Source organism: Erpetoichthys calabaricus, chromosome 8, assembly GCF_900747795.2.
Source record: "Erpetoichthys calabaricus chromosome 8, fErpCal1.3, whole genome shotgun sequence".
NCBI lineage: Eukaryota > Metazoa > Chordata > Cladistia > Polypteriformes > Polypteridae > Erpetoichthys > Erpetoichthys calabaricus.
The window spans coordinates 116,000,085-116,023,117 of NC_041401.2; the positions used below are offsets into that span (position 1 = coordinate 116,000,085).

Genomic DNA, 23,033 nt, shown 5'->3' on the forward strand with positions numbered 1-23,033 from the left:
ATCAAATGAACACTGCCACCCAATACAATATATACAACATATAACAAAATGCTCAAAAAGGCACCAAGCTCCAAGGAATCTTTGTCCATGAATGTCCAGTAAAGATGAATTGCTACACTTATATAAAGCTGGCTGTAAGGGTCATAATATATTGAAGTGTTTTTTTGCCGTATTACTCTCCTAAAGATGATGTCTCTCTAAATAGGCACCATGCACCGTGTGACTTGCTCTGTAAGCTGGCAAAATACCAAAATTCACTGTAGTGCTATGGACAGTTCAATATAACAAAAATTACAAAATCATCATGCCAAATGCACACTAGGAACAACAGCTGGGCAGTTTTGATTAGCTGTGTAGTAACACAGTGGTTAGCTGTGCTGGTTTATGGATCCAGCATCCTATGTCCAAATTGTATGCTCTGACATTATTCATGTACATTTTGCACATTCTCCCCATGCCTGTGTGCATTTTGTTCTCATGTCCCCAAAACTGTACATGTTAATTTATTTGACAATTCCAAATAGGCCCTTTGTGAGTGTAGTTATGTGTGTGTCAGAGTGCCATTTGAAAAAACTACCTAGGGCTGGTTTCTGTCAAGTTTGAAAATGTTATAATGCTGTTGTCACAGTACTACATTTAACCCCTTATATTTTAAAGCGTTTTTGGCATTATTGTGCATGAATTCCATAGCTGAAATTGATCAGCTCTTTCTCTGCTTATAGTATGTAATTAAAAAGCCTCAAATGACTGAGATTAGTTAGTGTAATACTTCATATATTTACAAGAAAGTCATTATGTGAATAAAAACATTGGTTTTACACCAATACAGTCATCCCTCAACTATTGCGGGGGTTACGTTCCAGAGCCCCCCGCGATAGGTGAAAATCCACGAAGTAGTGACCTATATTTATTTTATTATTTATACATATTTTAAGGCTTTATAAACCCTTCCCACACTCTTATAAACCTTTCTCACTCTCTTGTTAACCTTTCCCACACTGTTATAAACACTTCCTATGCTCTTAAACACTTTCTACATTCTTAAACACCGCAGACCAACACTGCACACTGCACGCAGCGATCAGACGTCGATGTGTCTGCACTCGCTTTGTGAAGGGGGGCAGCTGAACTCACGCTGAGCAGAAATGGACTATGTGCTGCTTCTGCCAAAATGCCTGCTTGTCGCTCTGCGCGTTCGGAAGGAAGAGGAGGAGTGGGTGTGTGTGAGAGCTGAACGCACGTTCGCTCAAACCCCACTCCCCGGAGGCGCAGTACGCTCCTGCCACTTCGCATTGTCAAGGGGGTGGGGAGCTGAATGAACGCTAAGGAGAAGTGGACTTTGTGCTGGCTTTGTGCTGCTTGTCGCTCTGCGTGTCAATAATTTAAAAGCCTGTGCAGCACCTATTTTCCTGTCTCACTGTCTTGTCTTGCGTGAAGTTAAAATGTTTTATAATAGTGAGATGTTACTCATATCCTTAGCCCGACATCCACATATCATATGTGTTAACAAAGTGTGTTTTATAAGTTTACATGTGTTTAAAGCATGTGGGATGGGTATTTGAAGGCTTAAACTATAAAAATGTTTATTTATATGGTCTTTCTATATTGCGGATTTTCTCCTGTTGCTGATGGGTCTGGAACATAACTTCCGCGATAGGCGGGCAATCACTTGTGTTTAAAAACCCGCGAAGTCGTGAATCCGCGAAAAGTGAACTGCGAAGTAGCGAGGGATTACTGTATCATCAAAATAAAACACAAAAATTAGGCATTTTACTAATTTCTCCCCAAAAAATTATATTTTACTGTACATAACCAAGACATTTTATAATGCAATACCCTGGAATCATTTTTCTTTTTGGCCCCTCTCTGTCAGCGATCATTGTACCCACTTTACATAGCATATCTCATAGCATTACGAAGTTAATACTGTTTAGCACAAGGTGTCCACCTTTATGGAAGCATTGTGTTCCTTTCTGGAAACATTTAGTCTTTTGAAACCTTAAAAATGTTACACTTCTATTTTTATTTTTTAGAAGGGAATTTATATATATATATATATATATATATATATATATATATATATATATATATATATATATATATATATATACACACACAGTATATATACACACAGTATATATACACACACATACACACTTTATATATCACTCTGCAGCAACAAGTAAATAATTTGGAACTATTACATATTGTTTACTTATCCAAAACATTACTTTCAAAATTATTTTCATTGTTGTCCTTGAAATAATAATTTCTTTTTACCTCCCAGATACAGAGAAACCTTGCATTTTGTAAATAGATTGGGTTTGTTATGCTGCAACTCATATATCTTCTCTTGTCTTATGTTGTAGTTGCTCCGAAATGTTTAGTGTTGTTATATTTATTTGTTTTATTTTTATTTTATTTTGTTATATAACCTTTCTCTTAACCCAGCCACAGGGGATGCACAAACCAGTGTGTTTCTTCGTGCCAGTCCCAAGCCCGGATAAATGGGGAGGGTTACATCAGGAAGGGCATCCGGTGTAAAATTTTGCCAAATCAATATGCGGACAATACAAATTTCCATACCGGATTTGGTCGAGCCCCGAGTTAACAACGACCGCCACCAGTACTGTTAGCCAACAGGGTACTGGTGGAAATTGGGCTACTGTTGGCCGAAGAAGGAGAAGAAGAGGGGGGAGACGTGTCCGGAGGCAGGAGGAGAGGAGGAAAGTAAAGAGAGTGGAACTGAGGGTAGGAACTTTGAATGATGGCAGTATGGCTGGTAAGGGGAGAGAGTTAGCAGATATGATGGAGAGAAGGAAGGTTGATATATTGTGCGTGCAAGAGACTAAATGAAAGGGGAATAAGGCCAGGTGGATTGGAGGTGGATTCAAATTGTTCTATCATGGTGTGTATGAGAGAAAAAATGGGGTAGGAGTTATTCTAATGGAACAGTATGTCAAGAGTGTTTTGGAGGTGAAAAGACTGTCAGGCAGAGTATTGATTATGAAGCTGGACATTGGAGGTGTGATGATAAATGTTGTTAGTGCATATGCACCGCAAGTTGGGTGTGCAATGAATGAGAAAGAAGATTTTTGGAGTGAGTTGGATGAAGTGATTAACAGTGTACCCAAGGGACAGAAAGTGGTGATTGGAGCGGATTTCAATGGGCATGTTGGTGAAGGGAACAGTGGAGACGAGGAGGTGATAGATAGGTATGGCATCAAGGAGAGGAATGAAGAAGGTCAGAGGATAGTGGATTTTGCCAAAAGGATGGACATGGCTGTGGTGAATACGAATTTTAAGAAGAGGGAAGAACATAAAGTTATGTACAAGAGTGGAGGAAGATGCACACAGGTAGATTACATCCTGATCTGAAGGAGATTGAAGACTGCAATGTGGTAGCAGGGGAAGTGTAGTTAAGCAGCATAGCATAGTGGTCTGTAAGATGACGTTGGAGATCAAGAAGAGGAGGAGAGTGAGGGCAGAGCTAAGGATCAAATTGTGGAAGTTGAAAAAGAAAGACCGCAAGGCTGAGTTTAAGGAGGAGGTGAGACAGGCACTGGGTAGGAGTGAAGAGTTACCATACAGCCGGGAAACTACAGCAGATATAGTAAGGGTGACAGTAAGAAGGGTGCTTGGCGTGACATCTGGAAAGAGGATGGAGTAAAGGGAAACCTGGTGGTGGAATGAGGAAATACAGGAGAGTATACAGAGGAAAAGGATGACAAAGAAGAAGTGGGATAGTCAGAGAGATGCAGAAAGTAGACAAGAGTACAAGGAGATAAGGTGCAAGGTGAAGAGAGAGGTGGCGAAGGCTAAAGAAAAGGCGTATGATGAGTTGTATGAGAGGTTGGACACAAAGGAGGGAGAAAAGGGCCTGTACTGATTGGCTAGACAGAGGGACCGAGCTGGGAAAGATGTGCAGTGGGTTAGGGTGTGTAACAAGGTGCTATATAGGCGCCTGACCCGACACAGAAGGACACAGAGGCACGTATAAAACCAATACAGACTTTTTACTGTCTTCACCCGTGGGCGCACGTCTTCCCCGTGACCCACAGGCAATACACAGTCCAAAAGCACTTAATACACACACCAACAGTTTCTCCCTTTTACCACCACTCCTCCACAAGCGTAGTCCTCCTCCTCCCGACCCTGGCTTCCTGAGTGGTGGTGGCTGGCCCTTTTTATAGCCCACCCGGAAGCGTTCCAGGTGTTTGACCACCTGGTCCTAATTGCACTTCCGGGTAGGGCTGAAGATTCGTCCAGCCAGGCTGTTGAAACCAGACAGCCCCCCCTAGCGGCCACTCCGTGCCCCAACCAGACTGTGGAGGACTCCATCTCCCATGGAGCCCTGCGGGAGGTTGGGGAGTCACTGTCAGCCAGGGAGGCTGCCACCAAGCGTCCTGGGGGAGGTACTGAGCTGTCCATGGCTGCTCCCCCAGAACATAAGCAGCAGGGGCGTCCCGGCCCTTGTGGCTTGTGGGGCTCATCGGACTGCCCCGCGAGGGATGGTCCTCTCCCGGACAGGGAGTCGGCGTCCTTGGCTCCGTGGCTGTGCCCTGTAAAAACATAATGAACAGGTTTGGGGGTGCTGCCCCGACGTCCCTGCCACTCGGACGTCCTCTCTGGACAACACCTCCAGACGTGGCCACCACAGCCGCAGTTAAAGCACAACCGACCCCCTCCAGTTTGACCCTTGTGAGAGCGGAAGCAGGCAGGAAACCCCTGCCCCTTCGCCCGCTCAGAGGAGGGCTCATGACGTTTCTGCCCCTCGGCAGTGTAGCCCTCCTGTACCGTCAAATCGATGGGCTTACGCTGCAACTTGTTAGGAGTTCCCGATCTCCTCTTCCGGGTCCTCCTCTTCCTCTGGGGTGCACTGACGGTCTAGGTCCCCTTATGGGAAGAAGGGAGACCCTGTGCCGTCTGCACCCCTTTAGACGGCCATAAGACCGGTGCAGGCAGTCGGGGCGGAGTTGTTTGGCAGCCGATATTCACCAGCTGCCTCTCCGCACGCTCTTCTGCCATTCCGTCGGTCATCACGGCAGCGTTTTGTGTAGTGGGCGGAGCGGCTTGGCAAGCAGTACTAACCATAACTGCAGCCGTTGCACTCCGCCCTCTTTCCTCTACGGCCCAGGCTTCACCTACCTGTGCTGCTGCGTCCTGCAGGCTTGAGGGTGACGCACCACGTGTGCGAATCCACTCAGTAATCACTTCTAACGGGGCGCTGAGTGTCTTGTCCAGTCCCCCCTTCGTATCCCGCAGGACCTGAAAAACCTTAACCAAGGACTGCAGGGGCAGGAGCACAGATTGCACCTCCCGTGCAGCCCAAGAAAAGTTCATCTTTTCGGTCGGCGGTGGACTTGGGCTCCCCTTGTCCCCTCCCGCCGACCGCGAGCCATCAAGGCCCTGCGGAATTTCCGCAGGCCCGTTCGGGTAATCGAGAGGCTCGGGGAGAAGGTCTGTCGCCCCCGCCTGCGAACTTTCCTCGGCGGGTAACTGACACACGCCCTCCCCCCCTTTACCTGCTTCAGAGAGAAACTCCTGCTCCTCTAACTGGGACACCATGTCGGGAAGCTCATCCGGATTCTCCTCCTCCAGCTGATTAATCGGGCCGAAGGGAAGACACAGCCCAGCCTCTCTTTCTCCCGAGCTCTCTCCGCCGTCATGCCACGGACAGACTTCATCTGGCCACCAATGGGTGGTTCGCCCCTCGGCGTCTAGGAGGTAGGCTGACATGAATGCGGAAAACCCTTCCTGCGGCCCTTCACCCTTGGGCCCGTCACCTACATCTGGTTGCAACCTGTAGTGCTGGTTGGCATGGCGGCTGGCTTCTGTGTCCGCCCGGCTTTCTTTTTCCCCATTATTGTGGTGTCTTGCGGCTCCTGCCGCAGGTGGGCTCTTCAGTGCACTGTGCTGCGCGGGCTTGCTTGCAGCTGTGAGTGCGCTCTCCCAGCTCTGTGCTGTGCATGGGACACGACCGTTCGCCACAGGTGACAAAGGGTAAAGATGGAAACGTAGTCACAAGTGAGGATAGTGTGTTGAGCAGATGGAAAGAGTACTTTGAGAGGCTGATGAATGAAGAGAATGAGAGAGAGACGAGGTTGGATGATGTGGAGATAGAGAATCAGGAAGTGCAACGGATTAGCAAGGAGGAAGTAAGGACAGCTATGAAGAGGATGAAAAATTGAAAGGCTGTTGGTCCAGATGACATACCTATGAAAGCATGGAGGTGTTTAGGAGAGATGGCAGTGGAGTTTTTAGCCAGATTGTTTAATGGAATCTTGGAAAGTGAGAGGATGCCTGAGGAGTGGAGAAGAAGTGTACTGGTGCCGATATTTAAGTGTAAGCGGGATGTGCAGGACTACAGTAACTACAGGGGAATAAAATTGATGAGTCACAGCATGAAGTTATGGGAAAGAGTAGTGGAAGCTAGGTTAAGAAGTGAAGTGATGATTAGTGAGCAGCAGTATGATTTCATGCCAAGAAAGAGCACCACAGATGCAATGTTTGCTCTGAGGATGTAGGTGGAGAAGTTTAGAGAAGGCCAGAAGGAGTTACATTGCGTCTTTGTGGACCTGGAGAAAGCATATGACAGGGTGCCTTGAGAGGAGCTGTGGTATTGTATGAGGAAGTTGGGAGTGGCAGAGAAGTACATAAGAGTTGTACAGGATATGTACGAGGGAAGTGTGACAGTGGTGAGGTCTGTAGTAGGAGTGACGGATGCATTCAAGTTGGAGGTGGGATTACATCAGGGATCAGCTCTGAGCCCTTTCTTATTTGCAATGGTGATGGACAGGTTGGCAGATGAGATTAGACAGGAGTCCCCGTGGACTATGATGTTCGCTGATGACATTGTAATCTGTAGCGATAGTAGGGAGCAGGTTGAGGAGACCCTGGAGAGGTGGAGATATGCTCTAGAGAGGAGAAGAATGAAGGTCAGTAGGAACAAGACAAAATACATGTGTGTAAATGAGAGGGAGGTCAGTGGAATGGTGAGGATGCAGGGAGTAGAGTTGGCGAAGGTGGATGAGTTTAAATACTTGGGGTCAACAGTACAGAGTAATGGGGATTGTGGAAGGGAGGTGAAAAAGACAGTGCAGACAGGGTGGAATGTGGAGAAGAGTGTCAGGAGTAATTTGTGACAGACGGGTATCAGCAAGAGTGAAAGGGAAGGTCTGCAGTATGGTAGTGAGACCAGCTATGCTATATGGGTTGGAGACGGTGACACTGACCAGAAAGCAGGAGACAGAGCAGGAGGTAGCAGAGTTAAAGATGCTAAGATTTGCACTGGGTGTGACGAGGATGGATAGGATTAGAAATGAGTACATTTGAGGGTCAGCTTAAGGTGGACGGTTGGGAGACAAAGTCAGAGAGGCGAGATTGCGTTGCTTTGGACATGTGCAGAGGAGAGATGCTGGGTATATTGGGAGAAGGATGCTAAGGATAGAGCTGCCAGGGAAGAGGAAAAGTGGAAGTCCTAATTGAAGGTTTATGGATGTGGTGAGAGAGGACATGCAGGTAATGGGTGTAACAGAGCAAGATGCAGAGGACAGAAAGATATGGAAGAAGATGATCTGCTGTGGCAACCCCTAACAGGAGCAGCCGAAAGAAGAAGAAGATATTCTTGCATTTCACATCTGGAATAAACAAAGTATATACATACATTTCCATACCAGCTTCTTCCAATGCTGGGGACAATAACTTTCCTGGCAGCCTTGAGTGCAGGGCAGAAAACATCCTGGACAGGGCACATACACATTTTTGGCTTGTAGGTCGAAAACTGATACACTCAAGTGGAACAGTGAGATTCGATTGTGGAGGATGGAAACTACAAGCGGCGGTGTGGCGTGGCATGATTCAGTGACATTTTCACAGTCCCCTGTGAAAGTTTGTGTGGTGTGATTCAGTGACATTTGATTGAGTGGAGGACAGGGTGGAGTGGGGTGCAGTGTAATGGTACATCATTGGTATGCTAAGAACTTGAAACTGGAAGACCACTGCTCAGAAACACTACAAACACTAGAAATAACATGCAGCAGAACACTTCTGATTATGATAATTAACCCAGTGATGCTTGAACTGTAGAACTTTGTCTTGTCGCTTCAAAGTTTTACTATAAGCAGTACTTACAAATCAAGCATAGTATCAAGACCTTAAGCAAATTTGTAATTTTTAATATAGTTAAAACAGTGACTCAGGGTCTTCTTCTGATTCTATATCTGTAGCATTCTATAACTTTTTTAAGACTTCCTCAGCCATATGTTTTCTTTTTTTCCCTCTATTGCAAATTTCAAGTCTTACTGCACATCATCCAAACATTCCACATACTCTGTCACAGCAGCTTTTACTTAAAGATACATACAGATAAGCTGATGTATACACAATATATTTCATGCCTTTTACACGCAGCTGTGACATATAGTAAAATTGACTAATTATAGATAACTATACATGATTATATAGGACTGAAAATCAACTATCCAATGGTAATGAGTCTTTCGCCGTATGTGGCTTTTCATAGGTGGGATTTTTGATTAAAGCAGATTCACCCAGCTTTGACACACTCTTTGCCTTGGCATATATTCGTGATTGCGTATATTTAACTGATGAAGGAGACCAGACAACATGGGAATTTGATTTATTTAAATGAAGACACCCCTGGATATGTGAAAATATCATTATTGCTTTTCAATGAGTTACAAGTTTATTGCAACATAAACAAATTTGAAATATGGCAGTGTATCCTGCGTAAGTGGCTACACAATCAAATGATGATCCAAATATTAACAATATAAGTAGTAGATGTTTGCTTGAAAAATATGATTTAACCCTCTCTCATTGATGATTTTACCACTATTGTTGTGCAATTTAGACACAAAAAGCCAGTAAATGAGGAGAAACCTCTTAACAATCTAGGCCCAGTCTTGAGGTCCATTGTTCAAAAATTGCCTTTCCCCCCCCATACCTTATGAAAATTTCAGCCTACATAGAAATAAAAGGGGAAAGCCTATCAACAGAACACTCCTTTATATTTAGAAAGCTCAATGATCAATTGAGAGAGAAACTATGTAGAAGTCTTGATCTTAGAAAGATAATGAATACTTACTCTAAAAAATAGTTAAATATAACAAAATATCAATAAGATAGAAAAGGTATGCCTAAGAAGGCAACCCAGGAGTAAACAAAGCCAAATTTACAATCCAGAAATTGTAAATGCAAAGAATCCTAAAAAACTCCACTGTTTTTCATACAGTTTTCAGATATTAACTGCTTAACTATTTATAAAAATGTTTGAGCATAATGGGTACCATTACCTCTCAGAACTGGATGAATGCAGAGAGATGCACTTCAATGAAGTGATTTGTCTCTATAGTGGTATGCAGAAGTTTCGGCAATACAGTAATCCCTCGCTATATCGCGCTTCGCCTTTCGCGGCTTCACTCCATCGCGGATTTTATATGTAAGCATATTTAAATATATATCGCGGATTTTTCGCTGCTTCGCGGGTTTCTGCGGACAATGGGTCTTTTAATTTCTGGTACATGCTTCCTCAATTGGTTTGCCCAGTTGATTTCATACAAGGGACGCTATTGGCAGATGGCTGAGAAGCTACCCAGCTTACTTTTCTCTTTCTCTTGCGCTGACTTTCTCTGATCCTGACGTAGGGGGATTGAGCAGGGGGGCTGTTCGCACACCTAGACGATACGGATGCTCGTCTAAAAATGCTGAAAGATTATCTTCACGTTGCTACCTTTTGTGCAGCTGCTTCCTGAAACGACATGCTGCACGGTGCTTTGCATACTTAAAAGCTCGAAGGGCACATATTGATTTGTGCTTGAAAAACAAACTCTGTCTCTCTCTATCTCTCTCTCTCTCTCTCTCTTTGTCTGCTCCTGACGGAGGGGGTGTGAGCTGCCGCCTTCAACAGCTTTGTGCCGCGGTGCTTCGCATACTGCACATTAACACAGTGGATAGCCCTACTGTCTCATGTATCCAACATCCTGGTTTCAAATCCCATGACTGGTCATTGTCTGAATAGAGTTTATTTGTACTCCCTGTGTCTGCATGGGTTTTCTTCTGGATATACTGGGTTTTTTCCAACATTCCCAGAGACATGCAATCCTAATTGACAGCTCACATTCTCCAAAGATCTTTGTTAGTATGATCACAGAGGCACCTGACACTTACATTTATGGGCTTTTTTCTACATAAAACCAAGTCAATTTTTGAAGTGTCTGTCTTTTACAACAAATCCGAGGAGATGATGGCTAAACATTTTAGTGCAAATGTTTTTTAATGGCACAGCCTCTTTTCTTTATCTTTTGTGTGTGAGTGGGCTTGATTGCACAGAGCAATCAACCTCTCAACAGGCGGGTAATGGAGCCTTTAAAGTATCAATCAAATTCGTTCAACCTGGCTTTCAGTGTGGAAAGTCACTTAGAGGCAACCTCTGCACTGAGCTGGTTTGAGTCACTGCAATAAAAGGAAATACCTGAAAACTGAAGTTAGGTCCTCCAGAAGTTAACAAGGTGCGATGGAGTTTCATTGATGAGACTGGAGCACAGCACTGCTAGATTTTAGAGAATGGCAGTGTGATATGTAATTTTGTGCATTTCAATTTAATCTTTAAGAATGGAAGAAGAGCCTAATTCCAGTCTGTACTACAAAAACGCTTTGTAGAAAATTAGGAAAATCAGGAGTTGTTCCCATCTTATTTCAGCCACAAAACACTTACACAACTGAGTGGGTAGTTGAATTTAGAACCTGTGTCTTATATGAAATTGTGCCTTTTTATTACAGGAGTTTATCTAGTCAAAAATTAGAAATAAGGTATGTTGAACAACACAAAATATATATTATGTCATTTTTTTTTTTAACTATTGGTATTTGCCAGATAGTGCCTATAAAATTAAAAACAAAGAAAAATAGCTGGTTTGCTTGGGCCGGTAGTTTCCCATCTCAATCCCTGGCTATAGATTTTTGTTTTAACCATTTTCACAATCTGAGCAATTTTACCTCTAATTGTTTTCTAGTTAGCTTGTCTTTTTTCTTACCCTATTCTGCGTTTAGAAAAGAGTATTATTTGTTAGATGTGCGTTTATTCCAAATGTAGAAATCTTTCTTGTTCTAAGATCTTAGTTCTTTTTTTGTTTTACTTTTAATTCATTTTTTTCTTTATTTGGATCCTAATATTGGCAATAAACAATGAATGAAGTAGACAGACAACAGAACAAATGACATAGAATAACAAAATGGAGGCAGATTTTGTTTCTGGCTTGGTCACATTGTTTGATTTTGTGTGGTTTAACTGCTATAAATGAGTGTGCATGAATCCTGTAACAAATTCAATATTTTGTTTTGAAATTTTTTTTTTTCAAAGTATAACTTCCTTGCATGTATGCAACCAATGGCATTGCATCAACATGCAGTTCTGCTCTATAACAACTTTTATTACACAAATACAGTGGTTTCAACATGTATGAAGCAGTAAGGCACGCAAAATATAGAACCCCAGGGCACTGATAAAATCTACATCACATTTTATTTACTGACTGAATCATATGAAATGTTGCTGCGATGAAAATGATGCAAAATATGCTTGTTGTATGCAAGTCAGTAGTGAATTGATCAATTTTTGGATTTTAAAAAACAGAGTATATAATTTAAATCTAGTACAATATCAATATAACTAAAAGAATAAAAACCATTTATTGATTGAGCTTTAAAATATAGTCCATTTTGACTGGCTGTGTCACATGGTTTAATTTTTGTTGAGAAACGTAACTATTTATAGCTTCTCCTTTCTTTCTTTAAATAGTTAAAGTGCACTTACCTGGGTGGTATGTGGAGGGGTAGTGATGATCTAGGAAGAAATGACTGGAAAGCTGATCAAGGTCATACAGCAGGCCTGCAGAACAACGCGCACGCCCCTAGAATAAAAACTCTACAATCCAAGTGTTATGTCCATGAAGTGCAGTGCAGCACAGATAAAGGTGCCAGTTTAGTTGACAGCATGGGGAAAGCCTGTATGCAAGGTTTTGAAGCTGTATTTAAGTTAAAGGCCCTGAGAAAGTTCAGGAATGTTATCTGATTGAAAGCATTGAATACATGCATGTGAGTGTGAGCCCCATGATCTAGAGAGTTCTTTCCAGATTGAAGTATACAGCATCGCAAATGTGGCAATAGGTGATCCCATTGGTAGGGACTGCAAAAGCGTCTGCATGGATTGACCATAGAAATACCACAATGATATAAAACGACACTGCATTCACTAGAGATTGTCTTTTCATTTATGACCTTCTGAATGCTGTCTTGGAGAGAAGGGAAAGCAGTGCATGCAGATAAGACCTCTGAATAGGTGTATAAAGTGGAGGCAGATTTAGGGCGATTGGTTAACTACCTGTCGATTTTATTTCTTTTGCGTAGAGTTTTTTTTATTTTTTTCATTTCTTTCCTTGAGCAACAATTTTTAAAGAAAAGAGGAGACAGAATTGGATTGTTTTCTTTTCCATGTTAGTTTTTTTTGTACTTTTATTTTGCAATGTGTCATTGCAGATGAAGTGTATGTTGTTTTCTTTGTTTTTTTTTAAATATATAATAATAATTTATTGCATGACCTGGACTTTAATTGTTGTCATTGACAGATATTTATTTTTACGTAATAAGTTTTTGTCTCTGTGTCAATTCCTTGATCCATTGGGTTATGGTTCCAGATGCCTTGGAGTCAGAGTTTTTGCAAAAGTGCCATTGCACAGAGCATGACATACATGCAGTGGCTAGTGCTACTGCCTCCTTTTCAAAATATTATTTGTAGTAACTAAAATAAAACTGATACTTTAAATATCCCTAGATTTGGGAATGAACATTATGCATGTTTGATATATTATATCTGTTTCTGCATTGACCTCTGCATCCTTATTGAGTTCCTCTCTGCATGTTGGTAGGATGTAACACACACACACAAGCATTGTTGATGGTTGAATGCAAGTAATGCATTTGCCAAATAACTAGGGCTGCAATGATTAGTCGACGTAATCGACAATGTCGACTACAAAAAATCGTCAACGCGGATTTTTTAATTGTCGACGCGTCATAAGCAGAACCTTCAATAGAGGCTCCAGTCACAAAGAACCAGATTGATTTTTGTAACTGCAATGCACTGCATGAATGTCTGGGGGCAGTATCGTTTGTTATTGTTTGTCAAGACTGCACACAGTCCTACCAACGAAGATGAACGTCTGAGGAGAAGAAGAATGTAGAGGAAAATAAATGTGGTTGCAATGGCGAGTCGGATAGAGGAGGGGGAAGGAGATGGAAAAAAAAAATGAGACAGAAACTTTATGAAATGTGGGAGCACTTCACCGAAAAATAAAAGAAATTGAATGCAGATTATGCAAAGCGGAGCTTTCTTTTCACGGCAGCACCACCGCGATGCATGAGCATCTGAAACACAAGCATCCTGGAGCTGTGATGCTGTCGTCTCTTGAGAGGTAAGTTTTAGCTAGTAAAGTTAGTGTCATGTGTTAACATTGATGTTTGTACTATAATGTGTATATCAAAGTTTCGACAATTATACTTAACCCTTAAACCGACACATACTTGGGGGTTAATGCACCCCAGGACGCCAAATACTTTTTAGCTACACTTTTTAAGTAAACGTCACAATTCACAAAGAAAATGTGAAATTTTAATGGAACACATTTTTTTTCATGCAAAGAGCATCACAATTACTGCAACACTGATCATTTTACACACTGCACATGAACTGTAAAAACTATAAAAAAAAACTACTGCAATAATCAATTACAGTAATCCCTCCTCCATCGCGGGGGTTGCGTTCCAGAGCCACCCGCGAAATAACAAAATCCGCGAAGTAGAAACCATATGTTTATATGGTTATTTTTATATTGTCATACTTGGGTCACAGATTTGCGCAGAAACACAGGAGGTTGTAGAGAGACAGGAACGTTATTCAAACACTGCAAACAAACATTTGTCTCTTTTTCAAAAGTTTAAACTGTGCTCCATGACAAGACAGAGATGACAGTTCTGTCTCACAATTAAAAGAATGCAAACATATCTTCCTCTTCAAAGGAAACAGAGAGTAAAGCAAACAAATCAATAGGGCTGTTTGGCTCATAAGTATGCGAAGCACCGCCGGTACAAAGCTGTTGAAGGCGGCAGCTCACACCCCCTCCGTCAGGAGCAGGGAGAGAGAGTGAGAGAGAGAGAGAGAGAGAGAGAGAGAGAGAGAGAGAGAGAAAGAAACAAAGTCAAAAATCAATACGTGCCCTTTGAGCTTTTAAGTATGCGAAGCACCGTGCAGCATACTTAAAAGCTGCACACAGAAGGTAGCAACGTGAAGATAATCTTTCAGCATTTTTAGACGAGCGTCCATATCGTCTAGGTGTGTGAACAGCCCCCCTGCTCACACCCCCTACGTCAGGATCACAGAAAGTCAGCGCAAGAGAGAGAGATAAAGTAAGTTGGGTAGCTTCTCAGCCATCTGCCAATAGCGTCCCTTGTATGAAATCAACGGGGCAAACCAACTGAGGAAGCATATACCAGAAATTAAAAGACCCATTGTCCGCAGAAACCCGCGAAGCAGCGAAAAATCCGTGATATATATTTAAATATGCTTACATATAAAATCCGCGATGGAGTGAAGCTGCGAAAGGCGAAGCGCGATATAGCGAGGGATCACTGTATTATATGTTCAAGGTGCAACTGAAGCCATTGATGACATTCAGTAAATCACCGAGCCAACCGTGGTTGAACTGGATGCACGTAAACACACAGAAGTAAACGCTGATGATTGCAGGCTTGTCTAGGGTAGTGGATGAATCCCAGAGACAGTGGTGGCAGTGGTCGTGAGCTGGCTGCTCAACAAATATACGGCACTGACTGATCAGCTCCGGCATGCTGGCAAATTGCTCTGTGAAACAAATATAGCAGTTGTGAGGTTCAATGAATGTATGTCGCCGAATATGCTGGCAAATTAGACTTAGACACGACTATATCCGGTTGCAACATTCAACGAATATACATCGCCAAATATACTCAGCTCCGGCGTGCTGGCGAATTGTACTGAGAAACAACTTTAGCCGGTTGCGGAGTTCAATGAATGACGTTGCTGAATGCACTCGGCTTCGGCGTGCTTCCAAATTGCACTGGAAGCCGACTCCAGCCGGTTCCGGCGTTTTAAGAGTTAAGTGAATATAATTTCAGTTATGTTTACTAACGTGTTTGGAGCTATAGTAATGGAGTGAATAGAAGTAGCTGAGCCATCCTAGTTTTTTTCTTCTTTTTTTGTATAATATTTGAGTTCATATGAATAGTAAACCATTTCTAATTAACGTTAGGTAACTGTGTTTTGGAGTATATCTGTAATTAGCTTGTTACATATTTTAGTCCGTTATTTTTTTATTTTGGCATAATACAGTACATGTTGTGATATACTACAACACTTTTCCTTCAGAGTTTGATGATTAAAACATCTTTCTCTGTCTGCAAAATCATTCTTATGTATTCCTGCTACCTCTACTCCCTCTGAGCGTCTCTTCTCAGCAGCTGGGAACATTGTCTCAAATAAGAGAGCCAGCCTCACACCAGAGCATGTCGAAAATGCTCATGTTCCTGCATTGCAATCAGGAATATATGAACTGAATCTTTTATAAACTGTACATTATTGTTTTATTTTATTTGAATTAAAGCTTTATTTAAACTTTTGGACTTTAAGACACACCAGTGGCCATTTTTGGTTAAGTTAAATGCACTTTTTTTGTTTAAAGACTATGTGCACTTTAGTTTGTATTGTTTAATGTATTTCTTTTTTATTGTGATGGTCACACTAATATAAAACATCTGATTATTTTCAAATTCATATGTTTCACTGGTTGTTATTTTAATTTGATTATTATTAATTTTAATCGTGTTAATGCAGAGACATCAGAGTGACATTCACAGGTGGACAGATGTGAGCAGATGAGGTAAGACATACATTGGAGCCCAGAACAGGATGTGCAACTTCAGGTCGCAGGCATCAAAATATTCAGGCATGAAATAATCGTGACTAATCAGGAAAAAAAAAATTGAACGATTAGTCGACTACCAAAATAATCATTAGTTACAGCCCTACAAATAACACAACTAAAAAGTCTTTCTTTTGGTGGGAATAAACTTCTATAATATGCATTGGGGCCCTGTTCAGAAAGAAAAATGGTAAGATTTCAACCCAGGTAGTCTTACAAATTATTTTACTGGGTTTTTACATAAAGCAAAATTGTCAATTGGTGTTTGGTTGGTTGTGGAACTGCAAGGAATACAATATGAAAAAGAACACTTGGAAAAAAATGATGGAAAATTGTGTGACAATGTGGCATCTCATGACATGGAGCAGTTGAATTGTGTCTGTTTTAAGTGACATTTATTTGAGCCTGAATGTACAATTTAAGCACTGTTTTGCATAAATAAATCGGTTCATAACATACGTTTGCTTGGGTTAAACCATAAATACTCTTGGGTTTCATCAGTTAATAAGTAAGTTAAGGTGATGTCTCAGAATTACATGAGTTTAATTGCGTTTTAGCTGGGATGGAACAGAAAAGAAAAGTCATTTAAAACATTTGAATACCTTTAAGTGTTTATTATAAACTCTTTTGCATTTTGCAATAGTTTGCTTTATTTATTTATTTATTTGATTTTTTTTTTCTTACCTTGCCTTTAAAATATATATCCATGAACATGACTCAATATTCACCCTTGAATGATGGCTTTTGATTCAGGAGAAGTGTGTCAGTGTAAGTTGCTGTTTAATTTCCCACATTGATGAATTCCAGTAACTGCATGCTTGTCTGCACTGAGAGAAATAGGGCAGAGCCTGACACATTTTCACCATGCACAGAATAAATGATGTCTGAGGAAATTAAATCCAATGGCTTTTCACCAGTCCTGGATTAAGTATTGTTCTTACAGTTTTAAATAGAGATGTCCAGTGTTGTATTCTGCCCATGTAGTTCCAACTTTATTTTACACTGTTTTTTAAATTTACTTTGTGGCATACACATGCATCTGCTAACTGCTTTAGAGGCTTTGAAACAACAATCTGAGAGCACAATGTATCGATTCATTGCCACTGTTATATTTTCTTTGCTTGGAGGGCTTTCAGGTACAGAGTAATTTTCTATATTTTGGTAAATTTTATGGACACTGTTAAGGATGATTTCCTGTTGGTGTTCTATATGATGATTATAATCTCAATGTATCTACTTTTCTAGTCTTCTAAGTTATGTTAGGCATGAGAGATGGAAATTCTGGCATATTATATGATTACTTGTGCCAAGCAGCAATGCTTATTTTATCATGTTTAACTTTTCTTGTAATGTTCTGGTGGTTAATAGGTCACATGGTTCTTTGACACTCTTAGTTCATATTTAAGATTTCAGAATGTATTTTAACATGTAATCAATTTCTTTGAAACTACTTATGCAAATCTTGCATAATGCTGGTTTTTGGAGAATTTCAGAATCATTTTGACTTTTTGTCATAAGTATTCATTTCTCAAATTAATACCAAAATATCCTTGCTTTAAATACTACAACTATTTTACTTGTGATTTTTTTTTTTTTGTAAATGTGGGTACATTACCAAACAAAGAAATATAGGGTGTCACAATGGCAATCAATATTTATTCAGTGTAGTCCCTAACTTGTCCCTAACTTGTTCTCTGCCTGTGTGGCATTTGTTTGTTTTCTGAGGCTTTTGTGACTTTTCTTATGCTACTCTAGATTTTTCAAACATTGCAAAGATGTGTGTGACTTTAAAATGGCCCGATATTGAAGAGTGTAAGTGTATACACGAGATGGCATCTCTTCCAGCATTGATTCCTACCTATAACAAATACTGTTAAGACTGGCACCCTGTGATACTGGCAGACAAATGAACTGAAAGATAAATAATATATTAATGATCTAATAAAAGTAGCAAATGTTCAACACAAGACAAAGTTAGGATGCTACCTTCTTTTCATCTTTCCTGGGTAACAAATTACAACACAAATTGGCAGGATGTATTTACACTTCTGCATCAGGCTTTCTAGTAAAAATGGTTTAGGCTGGTGTTTTAGTTGTCCAGTTTTCTCTTGTCAAATAACTGCTGATTTTGTTTCATGTTTATTTCTGTTTCAAATGATATATAGAACATTTTAACAAGCAATAAATGCTTTGATTTCTCAATACGCATTCCAAATCTTAAAAAGCTACCCATATTCAGGGTCAGGCAGTGTTCATTCTATTTTTTTTTTCTCGAAATAATAAAATCAGGAAATGATAAAGCTTCACTTGCAAATATGCGTGTTATTGCAAATACCCCATAATTACTTAAATCAATTGTCTTTTTTCTTTTGTGTGCCAAAATAAACTGGCTTAGATGAATTTAGTGATTGAAGCATAAAAAAATTTATAATAAAAAGTAAATAATACTTAATATGGCGAAAATGATTTCACCTAGTTGTAATTGCCATGGTTTAATTGCAGCGATACATAATACACTAGATAATCAAACCTTTATCAAACTACACACTGCTTGTGTAATTTTAGTTATGTATGTAATGGTTGAATATGTACAGCATAAATTAATATTTTATGTAAAGGAAAATGTTTTTTAACTGCAATGTTCATTTTAATTTATATATTCTTCCATGTATTGTCTTGCTCATTTTTCCCCCTTTAATGCTGACTAGTACTGAATGTTTAAAGAAATAATATATCCCAGTGCAGAAAGAGGTCTACAGTATGTTCTTTACTATTTTTAGCATTACATTTCACATGATCATTACATTATTGTTTTGATTCATTTTTTGTTTCTCTTTTTGAATTTTTTTTTTTTTTTTTTTTTTTTACAGGCCATTTATTTTCACACCTCTCTCAATCATCCAAACATTGTTGCTGTTGTGGAGGTTGCGGCTTTGGCACAAAAGAAGGGTTCATCCGAGCAGACCATATCATGTGGTTTTGGGATTGTCCGTCTCTTTCCTGGACAGTCAGATTCAACCCAGCCTGGGATGATCAAGCAGGAGAAAAGGTTTCATAATTATTTTAAATTATTAATTGTCCTCAGTCATTATATACTTTCAATAGGTTACCAGACTTCCTAATTTTCTACATAGCTTTTCTTGATAAGCATCACAGGACCACCCATGTGATTAATATACCAATATAAATTGAATTGGCAGTCTACCCTTACTTTTATTATATGCTCTGATGTGATCCTTGCCAGTTCTGGCTAAGTGTTAATCTATGCCCTGTGCATCAGGAAAGCAACTGACAGCATAAGATTATCTTTTACTGCATATTTGTCTCTTTATTAATTGAGTCGTCAACTATACCTGTTATTTTTCAGGTTTAGAGATGATTGTGCAAGTCTTCTCAACCCATTAACAGTAGCTGTTTTTTTTCCCTCCAGTTTATTACTTTTTGAGTTTGGGCACTTACTTTGTGAAGTGTTCAGGCGTTCTCTCCTTCCTATATCAGTACGGGTTCCTACTGGTTTTCTCCTTCAACCCAAAGATATGTGTGTTACTAGCAACTCTAAGCTGGTGCCCTGTGATGGGCAAGCGTCTTATTTAGTGTTAGGAATTTGACTGCACAAAATAGCGAAGGAGTGAGGCCTCCAAAAAGACCACAGAACAGATCTCACGCAAGGCAGGCCTGGTCCAGGAAAACTGGAATTCCGTATCTTAAAGAAAATTACATTTCTGTTATTTGCTTAGTGTAATGGGCTATAAACCAGTGTTTTAAAGAAAAGGCAGAATTTCTGGAAAATTCTGTTACAGGTTATTGTTGATGGCTATCTATAGGACATAAAGATTTACCTGCCTTGCTAGATAGTCAGACTGCTTTAAGTATCTCATCCACACACAATGTGGTGATACCGAACTGTCTGCTTCCTTTAAAAATTAACGAGCTCTGGGGACATTGGTTTCTAATCAAGTACTTTTTGATAGCTGGCCACAGTACCATTGTTGAACCAAAGTAAATGTGTTTACACTATTTGTTCTGCGGAGGAAATTGCCTTGCACCATTGTTTCACTGATTGCCATGTTGATCTATGCAGAAATTGAAGCATTTCTATATTTCTGAGTAAAGGAGAATAAAAAAGAACAGAGAATTATGGTCTGGGACTTGTGACTGCTGCCTGCTTCTTTTATGCTCTTTCACCATATCGCTGTGGCTACACCCTGTAGCAACAGTGGCTTGTACCTGGCCCAGGTTCCCCTAGGCCTGAGGCCAGTAACAATTGGGGGCTCGTCCGGGATCAGCACCCTGTTGTGAAGACAATCATCACTACGCCTGGGAATTCCTGTTGTGAAGCTTCAGGGAGCACTCCTTTAAGTGTGTCATTCAGATAGCCCAGCTTTCAGGTACAGAAGGGAGATGGCAACATTCGGACCACACAAGATGCTGATCTGGGATATCCACAGGAAATTAATATTGCTGGATTACAATCAACTCCGCCTTCTGGCTGCAAGTATAGAAGATGGAGAAGGGGATGAAACTGTAGAACTGTCACAACTAGGTGAACAAGAACTTTATTATTTCCTTTTTGATTATGTTAAGGGTGATAAGTTGAGAAATTTGGAGGACAAAGGCATGTCACACCTACTTGACCTCCAGCATATGATTTCACAACTCCTAACCGGAAAGGATTTCACCACTGCTAAGAGTAAGAATTGTACAGATTTCATCACCACAGGACTGGATCAAGATACTCATTTGAGCCAAGCTAAACATCTTGGCACAAACTTTGAAAATAGGAGGAATTCTGGGGTCTTGGGGAAAGGACGCCTTACTCATATCACTGCAGATCAAGTGGTAAGACTTACTGATGTTGCTTCTTTTCTGCCTCACATTCAGATATGACAGCTGAATTCCTTCATATTCCTTCATACGCTTTATCAAGGGTTGAATGAGAAAAATAACAACATCAGACAAGACATAAAACCATTTCTCACTGCCCCGAAGGTGACTGATGTTGTAATTCTAGAGCAGATAACTAGATCCACCAGGGAAGAAGCAGAGAGAATAAAGCATCTCAACCCACTGACTAAACATAGGTCAGTCACTGTAAATTCAGTAGAGGCAAAAGATGATACACAGGCTGATCAGACTAAAGTGAGTCAGGCAAATGATAGGATGCAAGTGGACAGTACAGCTGTTAAGCAGTTAACAGCTCACGTGTCTGAACTAGCAAAGAAATTTGAAAAGATTGTGAAACTTAATGATAATGATAATCTGACAGCTATCCATGCACTTCACGCTCAAAGTACAACTATTGAGCAGCTAACAGCTCAAGTGTCTGTGTTAGAAAGAAATTTTGAAAAGACTGTGAAGCAATTAATAGCTCAAATGTCAGAACTAGCAGAAACTTTTGAAAATATTGTGAAATATACTGATACCAATAGTTGGAGAGCCGTCCATGCACGTCCATAACTAGACACTCAGGTAACAAGGGGTAGTCCCAAAGAAAGATGCAGAGGATTTATCCAGCAGGGAAAAGTATTGTGCCCCCACTGTTTCCACTGCGGTCAGATGGGACACAGAGCAGTTGGCTGTACCAAGAGGCAGGAATCGGGAAACAGGAGTAACAGGTCCTCTCAGACTGAGGTTCCCACAACCCAACACACCTGTCTAAGAACTGTCAATGACTTACCTATTGAAAGAGACACTAAATCAAACACAGTGAAAAGGAAAAGGCAGAGACCAGCAAGAACAAATAGTGAGACACCGCACTCAGAGTCTGATCACTCTGATGAGGAAGCTGAAACCTCATGTGGTCCCCTTCACTTGCCACGCTTTTCTGCGCATGTCAGATCTGAGGTCACAGAACCTGAGTCACGCTCCAGGCTCAGAACCAAGGCCCGAGAGTTCTACCCTGAACCACGAGAACCACGACAACCTGACAGAAATCCTTTGCAAGGAACATCAAGCGAACAAGGACTGGAAATGGAGACCAGTGTTGCTGAACCCCAGGTGGGAAATATTGATGAAGCAGTGAAACCCACAAATGGTCAAGAAGACCTAGCAACAGAACACCAGAGTGACAGAGAAGGGGACACTTTAAGAAGATCCGCTTGCCCTGTCAGACCCAGAGAAGTATTCACATACCACAGACTGGGGCAGCCATCATACCAGCCTTGGAATCCTGGTGTCCATGCAGTTATACAGAATCCTATGTATCTGTAACCAAGCCATGCAATACTGCATCCAGCATACCCAGGATTTGATTATTACCTAAGACCATTGGTTGAGACACAATAGACACTGAATCAAAGGCCGAGCCTTTACAGCAAGATGTCAGGAGACATCTCAAAAAAAGTAGGGGAGAATGTAATGGGCTAGAATTCAGCATTCTAAAGAAAATGACATTTCTGTGTGTTGTTTGGTGTAATGGGCTATAAACCAGTGTTTTAAAGAAAAGGCAGAATTTCTGGAAAATTCTGCTACAGGTTATTGTTGATGGCTATCTACAGGACATAAATATTTACCTGCCTTGCTCAATAGTTAGACTGCTTTGACTAAGTATCTCATCCACACACAATGTGGTGATACCGAACTATCTGCTTCCTTTGAAAATTGATGAGTTCTGGGGTACTGGTTTCTAATCAAGTACTTTTTGATAGCTGGCCACAATACCATTGTTGAACCAAAGTAAATGTGTTTACACTATTTGCTCTGCGGAGGAAATTGCCTTGCACCATTGTTTCACTGATTGTCATGTTGATCTATGCAGAAATTGAAGCATTTCTATATTTCTGGGGAATGGAGAATAAAAAAAAACAGAGAAGTATGGTCTGGGACTTGTGACTGCTGCCTGCTTCTTTTATTCTCTTTCACTATATTGCTGTGCCTACATCCTGTAGCAACAGTGGCTTGTACCTGACCCAAGTTCCCCTAGGCCTGAGGCCGGTAACAACTGCATCTGGTCTGACAGCTTTTCCTGTGTGCAGCTTCCTCAATTGTCTCCTTACTTGG

At 40.8% G+C, this 23,033-nt stretch overlaps 1 protein-coding gene across 1 annotated transcript in view; it reads left to right on the top strand.

The window, feature by feature from the left end:
• nphp4 (nephronophthisis 4) overlaps window positions 1–23,033 on the top strand; it is a 735,573-nt gene that overhangs the window by 127,665 nt on the left and 584,875 nt on the right. Inside the window, exon 3 of the mRNA XM_051931213.1 lies at window positions 18,905–19,083. Within this exon, the coding sequence (XP_051787173.1) occupies window positions 18,905–19,083 (179 nt within the window). The remainder of the gene's footprint in view (window positions 1–18,904; window positions 19,084–23,033) is intronic.